This window comes from Biomphalaria glabrata, chromosome 5 (assembly GCF_947242115.1).
Source record: "Biomphalaria glabrata chromosome 5, xgBioGlab47.1, whole genome shotgun sequence".
NCBI classification, from domain to species: Eukaryota; Metazoa; Mollusca; class Gastropoda; family Planorbidae; genus Biomphalaria; species Biomphalaria glabrata.
In genome coordinates, this window is record NC_074715.1 from 46,657,772 (window position 1) to 46,678,487 (window position 20,716).

At 35.2% G+C, this 20,716-nt stretch overlaps 1 protein-coding gene across 3 annotated transcripts in view; it reads left to right on the plus strand.

Annotated features, from left to right (window-relative positions):
• The window catches only part of LOC106068101 (uncharacterized), a 38,936-nt gene that overhangs the window by 5,506 nt on the left and 12,714 nt on the right, over positions 1 to 20,716 (plus strand). Inside the window, exons 1-9 of one of the 3 annotated variants that reach the window (XM_056029230.1) lie at positions 7,096 to 7,209; positions 7,354 to 7,641; positions 8,430 to 8,580; positions 9,973 to 10,214; positions 10,876 to 11,039; positions 13,022 to 13,178; positions 14,345 to 14,448; positions 18,687 to 18,903; positions 19,794 to 19,942. In XM_056029230.1, coding sequence (XP_055885205.1) covers positions 7,515 to 7,641; positions 8,430 to 8,580; positions 9,973 to 10,214; positions 10,876 to 11,039; positions 13,022 to 13,178; positions 14,345 to 14,448; positions 18,687 to 18,903; positions 19,794 to 19,942 — 1,311 coding nt within the window. In that variant the 5' untranslated portion in view covers positions 7,096 to 7,209; positions 7,354 to 7,514. Of the gene's footprint in view, positions 1 to 7,095; positions 7,210 to 7,353; positions 7,642 to 8,429; positions 8,581 to 9,972; positions 10,215 to 10,875; positions 11,040 to 13,021; positions 13,179 to 14,344; positions 14,449 to 18,686; positions 18,904 to 19,793; positions 19,943 to 20,716 lie in introns of those variants that run through there. The other 2 variants (XM_013227401.2, XM_013227400.2) reach the window with 2 other exon arrangements.

Consider the following 20,716-nt stretch of genomic DNA (forward strand, 5'->3'; position numbering starts at 1 on the left):
GTTGGGGAAAAGTAAAGGCGGCTGGTCGTTGTGCTGGCCACATAACACCCTGCTCGTTAACCGTTGGCCAAATAAACAGATGATCTATGCTTTAATAAGGCTGATATTATTATGTTAACTTGTACTATTTGAAAATTAAAGTTGTTATACATAGTTCATATTGTCACGTCATAAATGTTCATGTCATAAGGAGTAATAAATGAAATTGGTCCATTTCTAAACGTAAGTTGACAGCTTTGTTAGTAAATTATGTAATTATCTTTAAGGTAACGGTATTTAAAAACACACACACAATCTGCACATGACCATGTCCTGTCGACTTTGACCTATCGTCCCTGGCCATTTCGCGATCTGGCTGGCTAAATCAAGAACTAGTTCGGCAGTAGTATATAAACTAACATTTGGATTGGGGGACATACGATATTTTTTTGTGTTTATTTAAAAATGGAAAGGCCAAGTGCAGGATGTGTATTTGTGTTTGTTTATTTTTGTTTTTGATGACCAGGTCTCGCATTGCTCTTGCATTTGTTTATATCTCATTCTGTCACTCCTCTCTAACTGCATTTCTATTTTACACCGGAACTCACCAATCTAAGTGCTACAAGAGCTGATCACTCTGATTAGCTTGACGCTGGAACAGCCCTAAATATAGCATGAATACAAACTAGACTTTAAAAAAAAGCATCGGCGTAGCCAGTATTTTTTTCAGGGTGGGGGGGAGGGATTTGGGAGGGAATTTGTTTCTCCCCCCCCTCCCCCGCAAAAAAATATGTGTGTGTGCGTGTATATGTATATAATTAATCTTTATTACATTCTGACCCTTCATTCTTCGGAAGACGTTAATTTTACCCTAGAATAGGTTCTTTCTAGAGTTAGTGGAAAAATTGTACACTCCCCGCCATTGCCAGAAGGGGGTCTGGGGGAGCGCTGTGAGCTTCCCCAGCGCGGGGCGGAGACCCGCCGCCAAGCACTTTTTACGGTATTGAAAGCCAACAAAATGCACATTCTGAGATATCCTGCTATTAAAAAGTTTTATTTCAAAAACCTTATGTGCTATTCTATAGATACTCCCGCGTCGTTCGGCGCATTGGGCGGCAATCTGCTTCCAAAAAAATCTGTCACTGGCAATGTCTGAAGTCTCTTCCTATCTGCGGTGAAGACCTCCATACAATTGTTGCGCCAAGTTGTACTAGAATGTCCTTGTTTGCGCTTTTCTCGTAATGGCCTCCATGTCATCACAACTCTTATTATGCGTAATTCATTTTGTCGGAGAACATGTCCCGCAAACCTCATTCGACGCTCTGTCACAACCTTACTAAGGGGTCGACCCCCAGTTCGGCATAGGATTTCCTTGATTGAGACCCGATCTCTATAACTGACTCCTAAAATCTGTCTTAGTCATCTTTGTTGAGCCCCATTTAGTCTTTTTCAATTTCGACAGATGACTATTCACTGCACTTTATTAATGGAGCCCTGCCACTGGTAGAAATGTGACACCTCTCTTGGTTACTCTCTTTGAATTAGATGACTGTAGCTTACTTTAGATTTTATATCGAAACGGGAAGTTTTATCGCCAGAATAATTTTTGGGGGGTTTTAAACTTAAAAATCTGCGGAGTTTTTTTTTTTCTTAAATTCAAAACTTCATTGAATTTGGTGACTGTAGTTTGCTTTAGAATAACATTGAAAAAAGAGGTTTTGAACCTCAAAACTCTCTGTATGGGGGTATTTAAACTCAAAACCACCGAGAGACGTTTTAAACTTTAAAAAAAACAACTCGGGAGGAGAGGGGTTTAAACTCAAAACCCCCATTGGCTTGGCTATACTCATAAAATTTTGAGTGTGTAATTTGCTCTTTTTATTTGTTTAGCTTCAAACCTTGCTGGAGGGGGAGGGGGTTTAAACTCAAAACCCCTTTAGCTGCGCTCATAGATTTTTGAGTATGTAATTTGCTTTTTTTATATTGAAGTGGCATTTTTTTTAACATTTTAACTTGAAAACCCGCTGGAGGGGGGTTTAGAACACAAAACTCCATTGGCTGCGCTGGGGCAAGTGATGGTGTAGTATTAAAATCTCACCTAAAATAAACAGAATAAAAGCAAAAAATCAGTCACTAAATTCCGATCCCCCTTCCGCATGGGGAGGGGGGAGGGGAATTTCATTTCGGGGGAGGGGGTTAGAACCCCAAGCCCCCCCCCCTCCCCGGCTACGCTCATGAAAAAAAGTGTATTCAGACATTGTAGTGAAAACCTTTTTTTTTTTTTTAGATTCCTACTAGGATAGGGGTAGTCGCGGTGGCTGAACAAAATAAGAGAAACGTTTTGCCATTTATCGAAAAGGAAATGATCGCAGAAATAATGTTGTTGGAAGTCGATGTTCAAGACTTTCAGACTGTTCTCGAAAAGGAATTACGATCGCGCAGAGAAATGTATTGGTTGAAAAAGAGGTAAATTTATGATTTAAAATCCAAATTTGGCAACTACATCATTTATTTATGTCGCAGTCGTTTGGGGAGACAACAGAAAGAAATACGTCATGTTTATTAGTTTCGCTATGCATTGCAAAAATACAGTCAGATCCGGTTAATAGGATAACATTGGGACTCGATCGTTATGATCTTAATAAACGACTGTTCCTATTGACCGATTTAACTTTATAAGGATTTGTTTCTTTTCTTTAAAATTCAGTCCGAATAAGCAGCTGGTCTGGTTAAACGGTGGCTCCTATTAACAAGATTCGACTGTAGAATTATGTATTGCTTTTAAACAAATCCAGAGTAGGAAAAATATTGAAACAATTATTTTGTCTCTGCTTTAAACAATTATATTTCTGGTTTATGTCAAAGAAATGATTATAAAGATTTGTTAGGCTTAGTGGTTACAAAATAAAGGATGTGCTTTTTTTTTTTTTTCATTCTTTTTTCGACCTCTATTATGACATTCATGCACTACGCAAGACAGCAGGGTTTCTGTCCACGGCTCTTGCAAGACAGGATTTAAGCCTCTCAAGCCCTCACCCAAATGGAGTTTGATGATGATGGTCTAGGTCTACACCACACATCCTATGGCATGTCTAAATAATTTACAAATAAAACGACAGAGAAATTTTGAGTTGCGAAATGCATTAAAAAAGAACCAGGATATGTGGCCTTCAAGAATTGTATTTTATTTTTTCTGTCTTATTCAGCAAGGTTTGCTATAACTATAGCACTGATAATGTATTTCAAAAGACAGTTGTTGACACTACAGCAGTAAATATTTATAGACTTTGCAGGGTGGGACGCTATACTTTGTGCTTGCTTCCTGTTGTACTTTTTAACAAATCTATTGTCATTACCTCCACCTTTGGATTAAAAGGCTCCTCTTCACTTCTGTGTTCAGTCTGTCACAAGCTAACTAGACGAGACTGTCTTAGGTTTAAACAAAAAAAAAAGAAGTCTACACAGAAGTAATTTACACCTGTACACAGAATTCATTTTAATGTGTACAGAGGGCAGAGAATGGATTTTGAATCCTACACAGATGAAGCCGGGTTCGTTGTAGCGCCGCCGTTTTAGAGAATATTTCGGCGCTTATAGAATAAAAATTAAGTGAAAATGACATTGTTATCATTATCGTAGTAAGGAATTTGGGGATACGGGGGGGGGGGGGGGGGTTAGCCTCTTTAGTGGCCCCTGCATTTTGACATTCTACATCATGGCATGAGGTAATGGCGTAATATTTAATATTTAATGTAAATAAATCATTTCGAACACTCATTTGGTGGTTCCTCAATTTGGGGCCGGAGGAGATTTTCAAATTCTCCTTCCCCCTCCCCCCAATCCCCCACCATAGCTACGCCACTGTTGTTACCAATATTTGAAAGATTAAAATATTTAAACGCATTTTCCCTTCTAGCAAGGTCCCCTTAAAACGTATAGGCCTACCGTTTTTGCAAGAAGCGTTTGCAACAATATCGACTTTCAAACTTTTTGAAGCTTTTGAAAAGATCTTCACTATCATGATTCGTTTCCTTCTCGACTTTCTAATGTTAGCATGGTCGAAATTCTCCCGACTGTTGTGCATCGTATGTTGATAACTTTTGTGTGACCCCCCAAAAAAAAAAGTAAATAAAAAGCTCCAGTGGGGTCTTGTGGAATCCTGGGCGCGATAGGGGATGTTTTGGTCACCATTAGCCCATTACACAAATATGAGGGGCCTTAATATGACACTCGACCATGCTGCCCCTGCACATTCTATTGTACTAAGGAGTCTGGCTTTAAATAGCTTATAAGCACGACATACACGTAGGCCTGAGAAAAGTAATGCATGTATTAGTTCTGTAAAACACACATAATTTTATAACGAAACGTCATAGAGCTAATGGGGCTTATTATGTGGGAAGCGTGGTCGAGAGGCTAAATACGCTTGAACTTGGCTTGTCTTGGCTACCTATGAAGGGGACTTGAGGTTCGACACCCGACTCAAGCAGAGTTGTGTTTACTGAGCGCCTGAAGGCAGCATGAATAAACCTTATCCACATAGCCCCTCCGCCCCCACCCCCCACTGTCCACAAATGAGATTGCTATAAGCATGAAAGTAGCGCTTTATAAAAAGCTTTTTTTTTTTTATTATTATTATTTCATAAATTATTAATAATAGTAGTATTAGTTTATAACATACGATCCAACCCGTGGCGTAGCATACGCCGCTATTTTTGTGACGGATGAACACTTTCTGAAAGACACAGTTGTCCAAATGCTATGGGTGGTTGGGCGACGTAGAAAATTATATATACAGAGATTACTTGTTCTCCGCCCTCTCTTTTTTTTTTCCAAGCCATGCTCTCTGTCGAATTGCAGAAATGAAAGAGTTATCTTTCCATGTCTTTTTCATCGAGGGTTAGAGAGTCTGCGTGCGTGCGTCTTGTCCTGCATGGTTGGGCGACGTAGAGAGTTATATATATAGATAGTTAGATAGATAGAAGAAAAAAAAGAGTGATCTTTCCATGACTTCTTGGTCACAACGGTTAAGCCCGGCCCTGCTATTTTGTGACGGGTGATTACTACTTGTTCTCCTCCCCCCCCCTTTTTTTTTTTCGTAGGGTAACTCTAGTTCGTCCGACTTGCAGAAATAAAAGAGTGATCTTTCCTTTCCTTCTTCTTGTCCAAACTCTTGAGCCATGACGATAATTATATATATATATAGATTTACTAAGATTGGAAACATAATTTATTATTATCATAATATCAGGAGGTAAACTAATAGTCATTCTTCTACTTCTACCATTCGGAGTTTAAGACATTTCTATAATTCTATATCGCTTGAGTCGCTTTCATTTCTCTCTTCTTTCTCTCTTTATCTCTCTCTCTTTCTCTCTCTTTCCTCTCTGTCTGTAGCGGCCTTAGGGGGTGGCAAGTGGGGCTACCGCCCCATGCCCCGTGCATGTGTGGGGGGCCCCGCGATCGGAGATTTTATTGCCACCAACTTCGAATACCAAATCAGTTCTTATAAACAAGGACTTGCTACTCAGAAATTTCCCAGTATCTCTATGATACCAATTACCATTTAAGTTCTTAACATACATTTTTGGTTTCAAAATACCGTTCAGTTTTGGTAAAGACGACATCTAGAGACCTTCCGATTCAAGAGGCTATCATCGTTGAACAGTTCACCTTGGCATCAATAAAAACACGTGGAAGCAACCAATCCAAATCGTTTGTTTCGTATCTAAACATAGACGTCCGATCGGATTTTATTAGGAAAATGTGTAGTGATAAAGTTTGAACTACTCTTTGCATTATGAAAAATTCTCTTGAGAGTGTCTTTATAGCGCTTGTATTGACCACCCTGGAAGCGCTTTCCTGCACACAACTCCCAGTACAGAAGTCGTTTGAGAAGGCTATTGTCTGGCATGCCCCGCCCATCGAAGTTGAGACCTTTTGACTGTCGCATCGATACTGTTCATGTTGGACAGCTTTAAGATTTCTGTGTCTGTTTGTTTAAAAAGGTTTTGTAAAATGTTTTAGGCCTACCTGTTTCGGATGTTCTTTCAGAGTTGAAGATAGTTTATTTCCTAGTCCAAACCTCCCACAGGACGATGGGGGATGGGAGTGGGCAGGGTTTGAACCCGAGACCATCGATAAATCCAAACGACAGTCCAGCGCGCGAACCACACGACCAGGCAACCATCTGTGGTTGGACCAACGCACCTTATGGATACCCCTTAGACAGCGTAGTGTCATACAGCACTGTTATATCGCATTATTGTCTAAAAAGACTTGATACGTATACATTAAATATAGGCTACTGTTAATTTAGTCTGCAATGAAAAAAAAAAAGGTTGAGGGTGTTTAAGAAGGATTCCTTTTTTGGTACTGTAACCTAGCCTGTAGTGAACCAGTTGATGTGCTTGTACAGCTAGCTCGGCCAATCAGCTTCCAGAAAGTTTGACGATGACGTATTAAATTTTTTTTCCCAATAGGCTACTGTGCATAGACATATTGCGGCCGTTAGAAAACCAGTGTCATTGTGTTAGGCCTAAACAACAAACGCGGGAGTATTTTTTTTAAATTAAGTTTTTAAAACCCGTGGTATAGCCCTTCCGCAAAAGTCGGGTCAGCGAAAGTGTATGGACCACTAGGCCTATAGCTCTTATAGCACACTTTTTTCTTATAGAACGTCCAATTGGCTTCAATTTTCAGAGTAAGAGAGGAGACATAACATTAGTAGTGCGCGAGTGTTTTCCTTTTGTATTTGCTTCTGTTGATGGAGAACAATTACAGTACACTGAATACAGTATATAATTACTTAAGCGGCCAAAAGTAAGCCAACAGTACCTACGTCGTGTTCTAATTTTTGTAACAAAAAAAAAAAAAAAAGTCCCACAGCTTAGAGGCGGACATACTGTATTGTTATTGTTGCAGCGTTTGAGACGGATTATCCCGTCAGCGTGATGTGGTAAGGTATATATAGTCTACCCTTGCGGCTAAGAGCCCGCACATGACGCTCGCCCAGGGCCCCGCGCAATAGATATGCTAAGGCTCTCTCTCTTCTCTATCTCTCTCTTCTCTCTCTCACTCTCTTAGTAAATATATATATAAGCTTGTATCATTGCTTGGATTGGTTCACAAGTCTGTCGTCTGTTCTATATTGACCTGCTATAAGGCAGTACATTGTTACCCCAACTCTGGAGTGGATCTTGTATTCACGTTTTTCGTTTCTTATTACAAGTATTTTTGGTTATATTCTAAATAGAGCTTTTTATATGTATCCAAAATAATATTTAAAAAAATACATACAGAAATAATATGAATGTTACATTAAAACCACTAGGATGATAACCTACACCCAGATTTGTTTCTCTTCCTCATTAGCTGATATATTTCCTAAAGATGTGCTTGTGTTTGTTGGCGAGACTCTGACTGTCACCTGTGTCCTGAATAAAAACTACAGCATTGAGGATGTATATATCAACGTTGTTTCTGGCAAAGAAAATGATCCAATACCCAAAGAATATCATTATATTAAGAACAACATGACAGTCTCGGGGAATGTCACCATTAAAGAAGATTATATTACACAACTAACAGTCGAATGCCTGTTGAAAAGCACTGACGATAAAGTTGATAAACAGCTGAGAAGTATGTTGATTTATGTTGAAAGTAAGTAATTCAGCTTGAGGTAAACTCATTTTATCTTTTTTTTTTTTTTTTAGATCAGTTATGCCATGTGAGCCATATAAATTTCTGACACATCAGCCACGAACCGCATCACCTTAAAAAAAAACGTCCTTTCTAATCTATCCCTTACGACAGTGTTTCCCAAACTTTTCCCATTACAGAACACGTCGCTCATTCTGAGTATTTAGCGAACACTTTGCTCATTCTGAGTATTTAGCGAACACTTCGCTCATTCTGAGTATTTAGCGAACACTTCGCTCATTCTGAGTTTTTAGCGAACACTTCGCTCATTCTGAGTTTTTAGCGAACACTTCGCTCATTCTGAGTATTTAGCGAACACTTCGCTCATTCTGAGTATTTAGTACTATTTAGCGAACACTTCGCACATTCAGATTACTCAACAGAACACATTGCTTATTTTTTTTACAAAGCATATACCAACTCTGTCTGTCTGGTAAAAAGTTTTGTTCACGTTACTCCTTCACAACCAAGCTGAAATTCTGCACAATTATTTCTTTTACCTGACATCATAAGAATCAATAAAAAAATATATTGATCTCGATATTTGCTTATAATTTCAACTATAAGCTATTTGGACTAAATCTTTGATTTTTTTAATAAGTAATTGAATAACTCACAAAGGCCTAAACATCAACTCCCATCATAAAATATGGCTATAACTGCAATAGTTAAAGCCAACCATTAAAGCCACTGATGTATGTATACATTACAATATAAACTTTTTTTTTTTCAAATATTTTTTGTTACAGATCCGATCAGAAATGTCACCAATTTTACTGCATACTATCTGTACAAGGACCGTGTGAATATGACCTGGTCATTAGATCAAAACTATAGGGGACAGTCTAAAATTGCTGTTGACGTGGGATGGCACTATGATCCATCAGCCAAAAGGTCAAAGTATGTCAACGCTACCAACTTTCTTCTAAAAACATTAAAAACATGTAACATAATTAAAAAAAAAAAAATTCGTCCTGCAAAGGTGATAACTTTTTATACTTCTCTGTTAACAGGGGCCGGCCTTACAAATTTCAGGGCCCAATTTAATGGAAGCTTAACTATAACAACTATTATACTATTAATTAGATCATTATATCAGCATTTATTATAGAAAATGCACAGGAAACATTCAAATACAATTGATGCCAGTCGGTTAATTAAAGTTACTACAATCGTACACTACACTAAATATGTTCACCATCTAAGTCCTACATCTTTAATAGCCTGTGACAAGAGCCATGACTGATAGTGATTTTCTAAATGTACATTGTGGGGCCCCTGCCAGGCATGTGGCCTAATTAGGAGCAATCGTTCAAATCAGCCTAAGGCCGGCCCTGTCTCTTAATAACTAAGAAGAAGTGATATTACAGATTTAAAAAAAAAATTTTTTTAATCCCATCCCAATTCCCCAATCCCCCGAAAAAAATCCTGGCTACTCCCATGAGAGTCCCATGTACAAATCTAGAGTATGGAAACTTCTAGTTTAGTGATATAGTTCCAGAATTGAAAACATTAAAATTGAGTGGCTTGGCTTGCTAGATGAATTAAAATGGTTTTTAATTTAATAATAGGCCCTTTTGGCTCTGTGGTACATTTCAAAAGAAATACGAGCAACAGAGTGAGTTTCTGTTTGTAGTGCATAACAAGCAATAGAAAAAGAATACTTAAAAAAAACAAAGCCTTTTAAAGGAAAAGAACCACTAATTACTGCCAATTATATTAAAATTACAGTGTTTAGTTCCCTTTCTGCTGTATAAAATCAAATTAATTAGTTAAGTACTAAATGATTAACTAACTGGTTAATTTTTTTGATTTATTTGTGTATTGTCATCGACTAATAATAATTATTTAAAATTTCAACTTATCTAAAAATGGGAATTAGAAGAAAAAATATGTCAAAATGTAATAAGGGGATTAAATCCTTTTTTACATTCACATTAAGCAGCATTTATTCTCCTTACTTTGAAAATAATTAATCTCCAACATTTAATTAAATAATTGGTTAATTTTTTGATTGATTCAAGTTTAAAGTTACCCTTTCAGACCTTTTGATCTATGGGGCAAATGAAGGTCATCTGTTTCTGTGTCCTACAGTTAACAAGAGTATCATGTGGCCAGCACAATGAGCAACCGCCTTTACTTTTCCCCAACTAATGTCAGTTACCCATTAGCGATGGGTGGACTCAAAGCCACCCTAAAGATCCCAAAAGAGATGATATAAGCTTTGTAAAAATCATGCTTGTTTTTGTCCACTTCACTGATAAATGTTGTCTTTTTTTTTCATTGAAATAGGTATTTGAAGTGCAGTACTTCCACCTTGGAGTCCTGTATAATAATGTGCAGTAACACAAGTGCATCATGTATTCTCGGAAATGAGATTTCAGAAGCAAGTATAAACTATGTCTATGTCAGAATTACAGTGATGCTGTCAAACCTTCGCCAATTGGAGAAACGTCTAAATCTAAGTGATGAGATTACCAACAGGCTGGATGTAAATGCGACAGCAGATTTTAAAGTTTACATATACAACGCAAGTAATATTGGGCCTACGCCTCTATCTCTCATCTCTCTCTCTCTTTTCTCATCATTTCTATAGTAATAAATGTTAATTGAAAAACAGTGATTATTGCTTTTATCGAAAATGGAAACTAAAGCAAAACATATATAGTGTATATAGAGCGTATTGAAAATTAAAGTCTTACATTTTTTAGAATGTTAATTTTAATTTATAATCATTATCTATTTTTTAGAATGCTAATTATATTTTAGAATCTTTATCCTATAATTGTATACTCTTTATCTTTAGAGATAGAAGACTTAAAAGTTAAGTAGAAATTAAACATAAAACACTGAACCAAAACCTTCAAATATGAAAACAAAATCTAATAAAATACTCAGATAGACAAAAAGATAAAGGCACATTCCTTGTTCCATATACTAGGACAAAGTTGTACAAATGCTCTTCCCTGGTGTTATTAGAGCATCAAATGGGTTGCCAGGAAATCCAATGACTTGGCAGAACTTAATTCATTGGTTAACATGCATGACTAGATTGACCTAGGAACACATGTTGGACATAATCATCTTCTTTTTTGAAGTAATGTCTGTATTTTATAAGATAAGATATCTTATTTTTTAAAAGCTCATTTAACTTTATAGTTTCAATAGTCTTACAGTTGCTTGCCCTATTTTCAGCTAAATCTGGACCTCCTGACAATCTGTTTGTGGACACTAACAGCACCTGTGTCAGTGTGACATGGAAAGATCCTGAATACTTGCTTAATTGTGGCCAGGGAAGCAACTCTTTGTTCGGGTATAGGTTGACTTATGTTCCAGTAGTTGGGCAAAGTGTTAACAATGTACGTTTGCTTTAGTTTTTTTATATATTTTTTAGAGATTCAAAAATATAAATATTTTATTTCCACATATTAATTGTCATTATTGATAATTGATTTTTGTACAGTCTGACTTTATGATACTACAAGATTCTCATTATCCTCTGGTCTCCTTGCTCAACGCAGTTTATCTATGTGTTATGACACTCTCAATGGACCCTGGTCTTCAAATTATTATAACATGCTTAGTGCATTCTGGTCTCAATTCTACCTTGAAATGGTCATTCACTATGGTCGTTATACTACAATGAGTGCTTGGAAGTACAATCTTTTCATCTCACCTTCACCTGTTCGACCGTTGGGGCAGCACACAAGATCTGTTGACTGTCTTTCTCAATTCATCTCTGTCTTTGATAGAACCCTCAATGACAGGCCTGTCCATTCCTTTATTTTTATCTTTCCATCGCTTTTTCTGTCTGCCTCTTCTTTTTTTTTTTGCTGGTACTGATCCCTTAAGGAAGGTTTTTGCGTGCCCTAATGACTTTGTGATATGGCCATTGAATTTTAGCTTGCATTTTTTGACAGTACTTAGCAGTTAGTCCATGTGCTGAATTAATACTGTCTGTTATCTCTTCATTTGTGATGTGGTCTTTGTATATGATATTTAGGATATTTCTGTAGCATCTCATTTCTGTTGCTTGGATCCTCCTTTCTAGTTCTCCATTTAGCAACCAAGATTCGCAAGCAAAAGGCCCTAAACAAACAGTTCATTCTTTATCAGACTGTTCTACCACTCTCTTGGATTTGTCATCCAAGCAACGTATGTCATTCTACAGACATAATTTTAATCTTTAATTTTTTATTTTTATTATTCTTTCTGATTGAAACCTAGATTTCAGTGGATCATATAAAGTAATTCTAAATGCTTGTATTTAATATTAAACTCAATAAGCTTCTTATTTATGTTCAATCTTAATTTCCAGGAACTCTCTAGATGACTCTGAAATCTAGTCTTCGTCATGAAAATGTAATTACATTCGGGGCATGGGTATGGCTGCCTGGTCGTGAGGTTTGCGCGCTGGACTGTCGTTCGGATTTATCGATGGTCGAGGGTTCGAATCCTGCCCGCTCCCATCCCCCGTCGTCCTGCGGGAGGTTTGGACTAGGAAGTAAACTATCTTCAACTCTGAAGGAACATCCGAAACATGTAAAACATTTTACAAACAAACATGTTTAGTGGGTAGATTAAGAGGGTAGGTTGAGCAGATAGGCTTAGCCTATTGCTTCCTTGTTCGCATTTGCATGAGTTTTTGGCTTGTCATTTTTCTTTGGTGTCTGCCATTCTCTTTGCCTTGAGTCTGAACTATAATCAGTGTAAAAGTAAGTAAAGTACCCCTTTCAGAACTTGGCATCTATAGGGCAGATGATGTAAAAGTTATCAGTTTCTGTGATTTTTGGTTAACAAGGGTGTCATGTGGCCAGCACAATGACTGATCCTCCATTACTTTTCCCCAGCTATTGTCAGGTATCCATTAAAGTTGTGTGAACTCAAGTGGCACCTTTTAAGTCCTAAAATTCACAATCACAGTCCCACTAGTGATTGTGGCTTTTCATATTTTGTTGACATAAAGGACAATGGATCCAATATTTATGTGACAGAAGATAATATATTACCCTTCTTACAACACAGTATATGGATCTAAAGATTAGGGTTGCTGTAAATGACACCATATGATAAACTGGTCAGCTGTGCATTTTTTAATAAGACTTGTCTTGAGTCTGATGTGGTATGCAGTATTTCCTGTGGCTATGCATTCCCTGTTGTGACCTACATATTTTGCCACATCCAGCGCAGTCATAACCATTCTCAAATGGTGGTGGATTTAGATTTTCCTTTTGCCATCTACATCTGTCCTCGGCAGTAGATTATATTTTCAATATAATGTCATTATTCTTTTTCTGACTTTCTTATAGCTCCCCCTCCTCCCATGTTTTTTTCACTTCAGATGACTTTGGAGGCTAAATACAGAACATCAAACCTGCCTGTCTTTATATGCAAGCTTTCACCATTTACTAATTACTCAGTTTCTGTTCAAGTTAGACGAGAAGATAAACAACCATGGAGTGATTGGTCAAAAGTGGTCATGCAGACTAAAGAAGACAGTAAGCAATTTTTTTTTCATTAGACTTAGAATCTTTTTTTTTTAATCTGCTATCTATAGAACTATGTCAGTGATGGGCAAACTTTTTTAGGTGTGGGCCAAAAATTGGTGACCCATATATATTTTTTTATTAAAAAAATAATACAGAAATGTATTTCAGAAAACAAATGTGATGCATGATGCTGTGATTGTTTTGATAATTATTCCTTATAATTCAATTTAAATTGGGGCATAGTTTTCTGAAGAGCTAACTAAGATTTTCATTTTTCAATCTATTTCTGACACAACTTTTTAAAAGTTTTATTATTGAAAAAAGCGTCTAAAAATATATGAAGACTTAAACATTGCACTAATTCTTTGAGCATCAAATTTGGGAAATTAGATTTCGACAAGCCCATAATTATTAATAATCTTAGATATTAATAAATAATTGTTTGGGATGATTTTTAGATTGGAATTAGTTGAAGCTGCAGGTCTTCTCTTGTCTTACAACTTTACTTTATCTTTTCTTTCATCATCAGTTGTGGAGGCATAACGAGTGTTACTGTGTTTAGAAGTAAAGTGATGAGGAATATTATTAACAATGCAAATGGCCATTATTGTATCAAAAATAAGGCTTAGTAATTTGTCTTTAAAATTTATGAAACTGCATGTCCACTCATCATTAAAAACTTGGTATTCTGAAGTAATTCTATGTTTTTCATTTCAGATTTTAGAGTTAAAATGTTTTACGAACATGCACACAAATTGAGATAATAGGTTGTAAATCATACACGAATTTAAATTTGAAATGTTATTACGCTGATTTTTAAAAACTTATATTTTTTTTTACATAGTGAGAGAAATTATTTTAAAAATTTATTTACAAAACGTGGCGGGCTGGATATAATCTTTCTGCAGGCTAAGGCCTTCGTTTGCCCATCACAGATGTAAGTGAAGGTATGCAAAAACATATAGGTATAGGCCTACATCTACCGTTTTATATTAAAACTGTCATTCCCAACTCCCTCAAAAAAGTGCTTTGATGAATTTTATATTTGATTCTTTATATAGTTAGCAATTCATGTTTTACAAAATGTGTCTTAATTAATTAATATAAATACTACAAAAAAAGGTAAATAATTGTGTAATTATATTTATACAAATAACTTTTTTTTTTACAATTAGCTCCATTGTTTGGCCCACCAACACTAAGCTCATCTTTTCATAGCACAGAATGCTCTACTCAGTCTGCTGAAAGAAGAAAACGTGTTGTCACCTTGTACTGGCTGGTAAGTCTAGTGTCATATTTTTAGCGGCCCCCGTAAGGGGAAAAAACCGCTATTAGGTTTGTGCAAAATGTCCGTCTGTCCGTCTGTCACACTCAGATCTCGAAAACTAGAAGAGATATGAAAAATATTATTTCATCATTAAATCCGGCTTGAAAAGTTTAGGTGCAACGGCTACTTTTGGTTTTCTAAAAGCAAACCGTTTAATTTATAAAATTAATTATGCAAGCGATTTTTTCATAAAAATACACCAATTCTAAAACAATTACGTAAATGTAAGGGAGGCAATGTTACAATATGCTAACAAAGATGGACAATTTTTGTGTATTTTCAGTATCACTAAGTCAAATATATTTTTAAAATGTACAGGAAATGTTTACAACAAATACAAATAATAGTTAAAGACGTTTTTTTCTGGTCAACTAGCTGCTAAAATTAAAAGAAAACATTTCTGTTTGTTTATAAAGGCTAATAATGCACTTTGTATGTAAATATCACGCACATTTTTTTAAATGGACTTTTTATGCAGCGATTTTCGTGCAGTAGCGTAACGTCGCAACATGATCAGGTGCTAAACCAATTCCTTAAACTTTTTTTAAAAATCAGATTTTATTTATTTTTTGTTTAGTGCCCCCATCCGAATAAAAGAAGCTTATTTTTGTGAGTTTTGTCTGTTGGTCGGTCTGTCCGTCACGATTAGATTTAAAAAACTAGAACTCTAAAAGCTATTGAAAATCTGATTTACCCTTTAATGTTCCTCCCATAACATCTCAATAGTTTTAAGTATCTAAAATTGATTGTTCTGGATTTTTTTGTGCAAAACTAATCAACGCCAACAAATGTTTGTTTGCTCTTCTAACTTATATTACATTCAATTTCCATGCTTAAACGTTGCAAAAACACATTATCAATAATATGTTGTTCCGTTTTTTATGTAAATAGCATATTAATGCTAAATCATAATCTCTATACTGACTTATATTTCATTAATTGTAAAAATGTTCTGGATATTGTTTTATAAAACATGAATTATGCCTAATGATTGTTTGAAATTGCATAAGGCTTTTAAAAAAAAGTAATTTACTAGAATTGATTACTGAAAATTACTTTTTAGACATATAATTTTCTTGCTGAAACATAACATAGAAGTTTTGTAATCGATAAAGAATGTTCCGGATTTTGTTTCTTGCAAATCGTCGCCAGAAATTTCCGAATTTATTTAAAAATCTACTAACGCCAAATAATTGTTTGAACTCCCTCTTCTAATTAATAAACAAATAATCTTCTCATTTACGAAATAATGTTTTTACGGATTTTTATGAAAAATATTTTAACTCACTACTCTCTTACAGTACATTTAACTTTCTACCTAAAACATTAAAAAATCTAATTATCGTTAATATTATGTTCCGATTTTTAAGGAAAACAGAATCCAAACACCAAAGTAAGGTATGAAAATCTCTCCACGTGGCTGTAGTACATCTAATTTTTATACGAGACCATCCAAAAAATTTAATTAACGGTATTACATTTATCTGAAATTCTCTTTTTCTTTTACTATTTATACAAACATCCGGAACAATCTATTATATAAACTTTTCAATTGTGTTCATACCTAAAAATTATTGCGATGTTTTGAAACGTAAAATAAAGGTTAATCAATTTTTAATAACTTTTAGTTGTTTTTTTTATATCAAGATGACTAACAGACCGACTGACAGACAAAACGCAAAAACAATGTGGCTTTGATCCTTTTTAAATAATATCTATTAGAACTCAGTGCACCAATGTCTATGAACCCTCGTTAAATATCTCGTGTAAATAAAGACATTTTTTTTTATGGTACCCGTACTAGCCTATTGTGAGGTAATGGAATTTTTTTTCTTTGACGTCATATGAATGGACTCTTTAAATGTAATGTTAAAAGAACGCACTCGGTGCACCAATGTCTATTAACCCTCGAAAAAATTGCTTGTATTAATGAAAACATATTTTAGTCTAACTAAGCCGTGTGACGTAGTGTTTTTTTTTCCTTTGACGTCACATGGAATGAATTCTTTAAATGAAATGCTAAAAGAACGCACTCGGTGCACCAATGTCTATGAACACTCAAGAAATGGCTCGTGTTGATAAAGGTGATTTTTAGTCTAGCTAGGCCTTGTGACGTAGTGTTTTTTTTCCTTTGACGTCATATGGAATGAATTCTTTAAATGAAATGCTAAAAGAACGCACTCGGTGCACCAATGTCTATGAACACTCGATAAAAGGCTCGTAATGATGAAGGCGATTTTTATTCTAGCTAGGCCGTGTGACGTAGTGTTTTTTTTTTCCTTTGACATCATATGGAATGAATTCTTTAAATGAAATGCTTAAAGAACGCACTCGGTGCACCAAAGTCTATGAACACTCGATAAATGGCTCTTATAGATGAAGGCGATTTTTAGTCTAGCTAGGCCGTGTGACGTAGTGTTTTTTTTTCCCTCTGACGTTATATGGAATAAATTCTTCAAACGAAATGAAAAAAGAACTCGGCATAGTAATGTTTATTAAGCCTCGTTATGTGACTCGCGTTTAAAAAAGGAATGATATCTTGATTTAGATCTAATCTAGATTTTTTAAACTAGATCTACATTTTTATTACAGTATATCTAGATCTGGATTTATATTCTAATTAAAATTATTTTAGAGTCTAGATCTAGAATTTCTAGATCTAGTTTAGACTAAAATAGACTAGATTAAGATGTAGAATTTCAATTTATAAACTTAAAGTGTAAAAAAAAGTGTAGATTTTCATTTCCAAACGTTTTGATCAATATTGTAATGTTTTAATATACTAAAACTAATCTACTATTTATTATTAAATTTAAATTTACGGCAAATGAATCTTTGAAACATTATTACTTTTGACCATCGGATGGCTGCCTGGTCGTGCGGTTTGCGTGCTGGACTGTCGTTCAGATTTATGGATGGCCCAGGGTTCAAACCCTGCCCGCTCCCTTCCCCCGTCAACCTGCGGGAGGTTTGGACTAGGAAGTAATTATCTTCAACTCTGAATTAACATCCGAAACGTGTAAAACATTTTACATCAAAATTAAATCACCTCTTGAATATTATTTGCGAATATGCAGATCCGACAGGGATCCGACTTCGACGGGGGCCGCCTCTGAGTTTGTGTAACACAAACTCTCTTTGTAATCTTGTTGTATTATAATCTTAAACAACTATGTAATTCTGTGTATTTAGATGTTTACATTTTAGATTGAGATATATCACATTAAACGTTTATAAAAGAGTTGTCTGGCTTTTATACATCTAAAACAAATGTTTTTAGTCTTAATTCTATTGCCAACTTTAATCATAGAATGTATTCGTTTTGTTTTGTTTGTTGTACTTGCTTAGAATTTGCTTAAAATTTCGTACATTTGAAGATTATTACAACCTAGTCCAAAACTCCCATAGGGTGACGGAGAAAGACAGGAACGTAGGGGCAGTGTTTGAATCTGGGATGATCGAGGTGATAGTCTAGAGCGCATATCACATGATCAGGGAGTCATTGTCTATATAGCATGTATATGTATATTCGGAATGCCATTTAGTCTTTTCAGACACCATATATCACAATCTCCATTTTTCTTTTCAATTAAAACATAAAAATTCTACATCTAATTAAGGTTACTTCAGTAACTTATATAGTCTGCATATATTTTAATACACAATTTCAGACCTATTTGGTGATATGTTGTTACCTGATTTATTGCATGACTTAAAAAGTATCTAAAATGCTGTGTCTTAACTTTCTAACCTTCTCTTCTTTTTTTTTTGTTAAATGTGTACAAATATTAAATAAGCTTTACATATTGTGTGAAAATTAAAAATGTACAAATTGTAGATTTCCAGTCTTATTGTAATTGTTTATAAGTTTCTGACATTACATTAGTATCAAAAATTGGTACTTTCTAATTCAGTAGTTTTTGAGTTTGATAACATTGTGATGACAGTCCAAAGTGCATGCCATGGTTTGTTTTTTTATGTTAAACAATTTTTAAATAGTACAAATAATATGATGATAATTACAGATGTTGCATTTGTTAAAGTTATACCTCTTTAGAAGTACACTTAAAACAGGTCCAACCCTCAAGGAGATATCTTAAGTCATCAGACACAGGCTAGAACTTTTGGGTTAACCTTTTTAAGAGAAACCATGAAATATGTTCAATTTATATTTACTTTGTTCATGAAAGAATCCAGATACCAAATCCTTGCAAGGTTTGCTGGACCATTATGAAGTTTGCGTGAATTCATCACTGGAGACTATACCCTGTCATGAATTGAAAAAAGCTAATTCTCACAAAGTGGAACTCGACTGTGACCAAAAGTATGATGTATTTATATACACATCAACAAAAACAGGCAAAGCTCAGGTTCCTTCAGTGATTTCTATTCCTCCTCAAGACTATGGTAAGTGGTTACTCATTACCTTTACCAGTGCTTTTTGTAAAAAATAGGTGCTGGTACTCAGTAGGTGATTGCCTAACTTTGAACTACTAAAAATTAATAATACATGTTAATATACAAGAAAAGTAATAATTTTTTCAAAAAGGTACCGGTACATACCATCACAAAAAAAAAGCCCTTACTTTTACCTACCTTTATCTATACCTATCCCTTAGTCTGTTGGACCGTTGGGGCACCATGCAAGATTTGTCGACCGTCTTTCTTCATTCCTCTCTGTCTTTTGCCTTAGTTAGAGCCTCTTTCAATGGCATCTTTTATGTTGTCTTCCTATCGCTTTCTCTGTCTGCCTCTTCTTCTTTTCCTGGTACTGTTTCCTGAAGGAATATCTTCATGACATAGATTTTTTAGCTTGCATTTTTTTACGATAGTTTGCAGGTCATCATGGGGTTAAATTGCTGCAGTAATCCTGTCTCTATTCTCTTGGTTTGTAATGCAGTCTTTAAATGTGATACCTAGGATCCTTCTCTAGCATCTCAATTCCATTGCTAGGATCCTCCTCTCTGGTTCTGCAATCAGAGTCCAAGACTCACAAGCTTATAAGAATGTGGCCATGACCAGGGAGCGCATCAGTCTGATTTTGGTGTAGAGGGCTATGCTTTTGTCTTTCCATATTATTTTAGGTTTTGAAAGGGCTGCTGTGGACTGTGCAATTTGGGCCATTAGTTCATACATTCAGTTAGTCATACTGATTACAATATAGTCAACTGTTAATTAAGTTTTCTGTGTAGGCCTATATAGTTATGCACATGCTGATGAAGCTACAATAATTATCTTGGCTTTGTTATCGTCTATTAATAATTGTATTAAAACTACTTTTTATTTTTCTTTGCCAGGTCTTACAAATAGCCTGGATGTGAAAGTTGAACAGATTCAATCTCAATATGAATTCCAGACTTTCGATGTAATCTGGAAGCCATTTACTAAAATGAATGCAACATTAGTCTTTTATATTTGCAAAGAAAATAAAGATATTGATTGCTCAGTAAGTAGACATAATGCTCTGTCATTTTAGTCCCATTTCTACCCTGGGAAGACATAAACAAAGGGATATAACTCTTTCATACCAAAGTTACCAAAAATAAACAATATATTCAATCTCTCCATACACGCCCCTGACAATTCATATAGGTAACCCTGCCAGACCAAGGATGTTTGGGCCACAAAGTCTTCATCAGATACAAAGCAAACAAAAGAGACGAACAATTAACACAAAATAGGTTAAAGGTGACTTATCTTTCTGATGTTGATCTCTATTGAAGCGCAAAGGTCCTTTGTTTTTACTTCGTCTGGCAGCGTTACCTTAATGTGTGTTTATTGTATTGATAATATTGAAACTGCCTTTTGACTTTGGCAGAATTTTGATTTGTGTTTACACATAATTTGTCTTTATTGCCTACAATTGTTTTCTCCATTAATATTTTGTATTTCCCTTGCAATTAATACATACAATATATAAATACAGAAAATACATACAATATATAAATATATAAAATACATAAAATATATAAATACACAAAATACATTAAATCTATCTGGCATGAACAGGAGGAAATTTTACTCAAAAAAAAAAGGATACAAGTAGACATTATTTCATTCTCGCAGTTTCTATTAATTATATTGATGAGCTAAAAAAAATAGTAAAGTTCCTCTTTGAGACCATGCAGTCTATAGGTCATCTGTTTCTCTGGCCCACGGTTAATGAGGGTGTCATGTTGTCATTACATTGACCATCTGCTTTTATTTTACCCCAATGAAT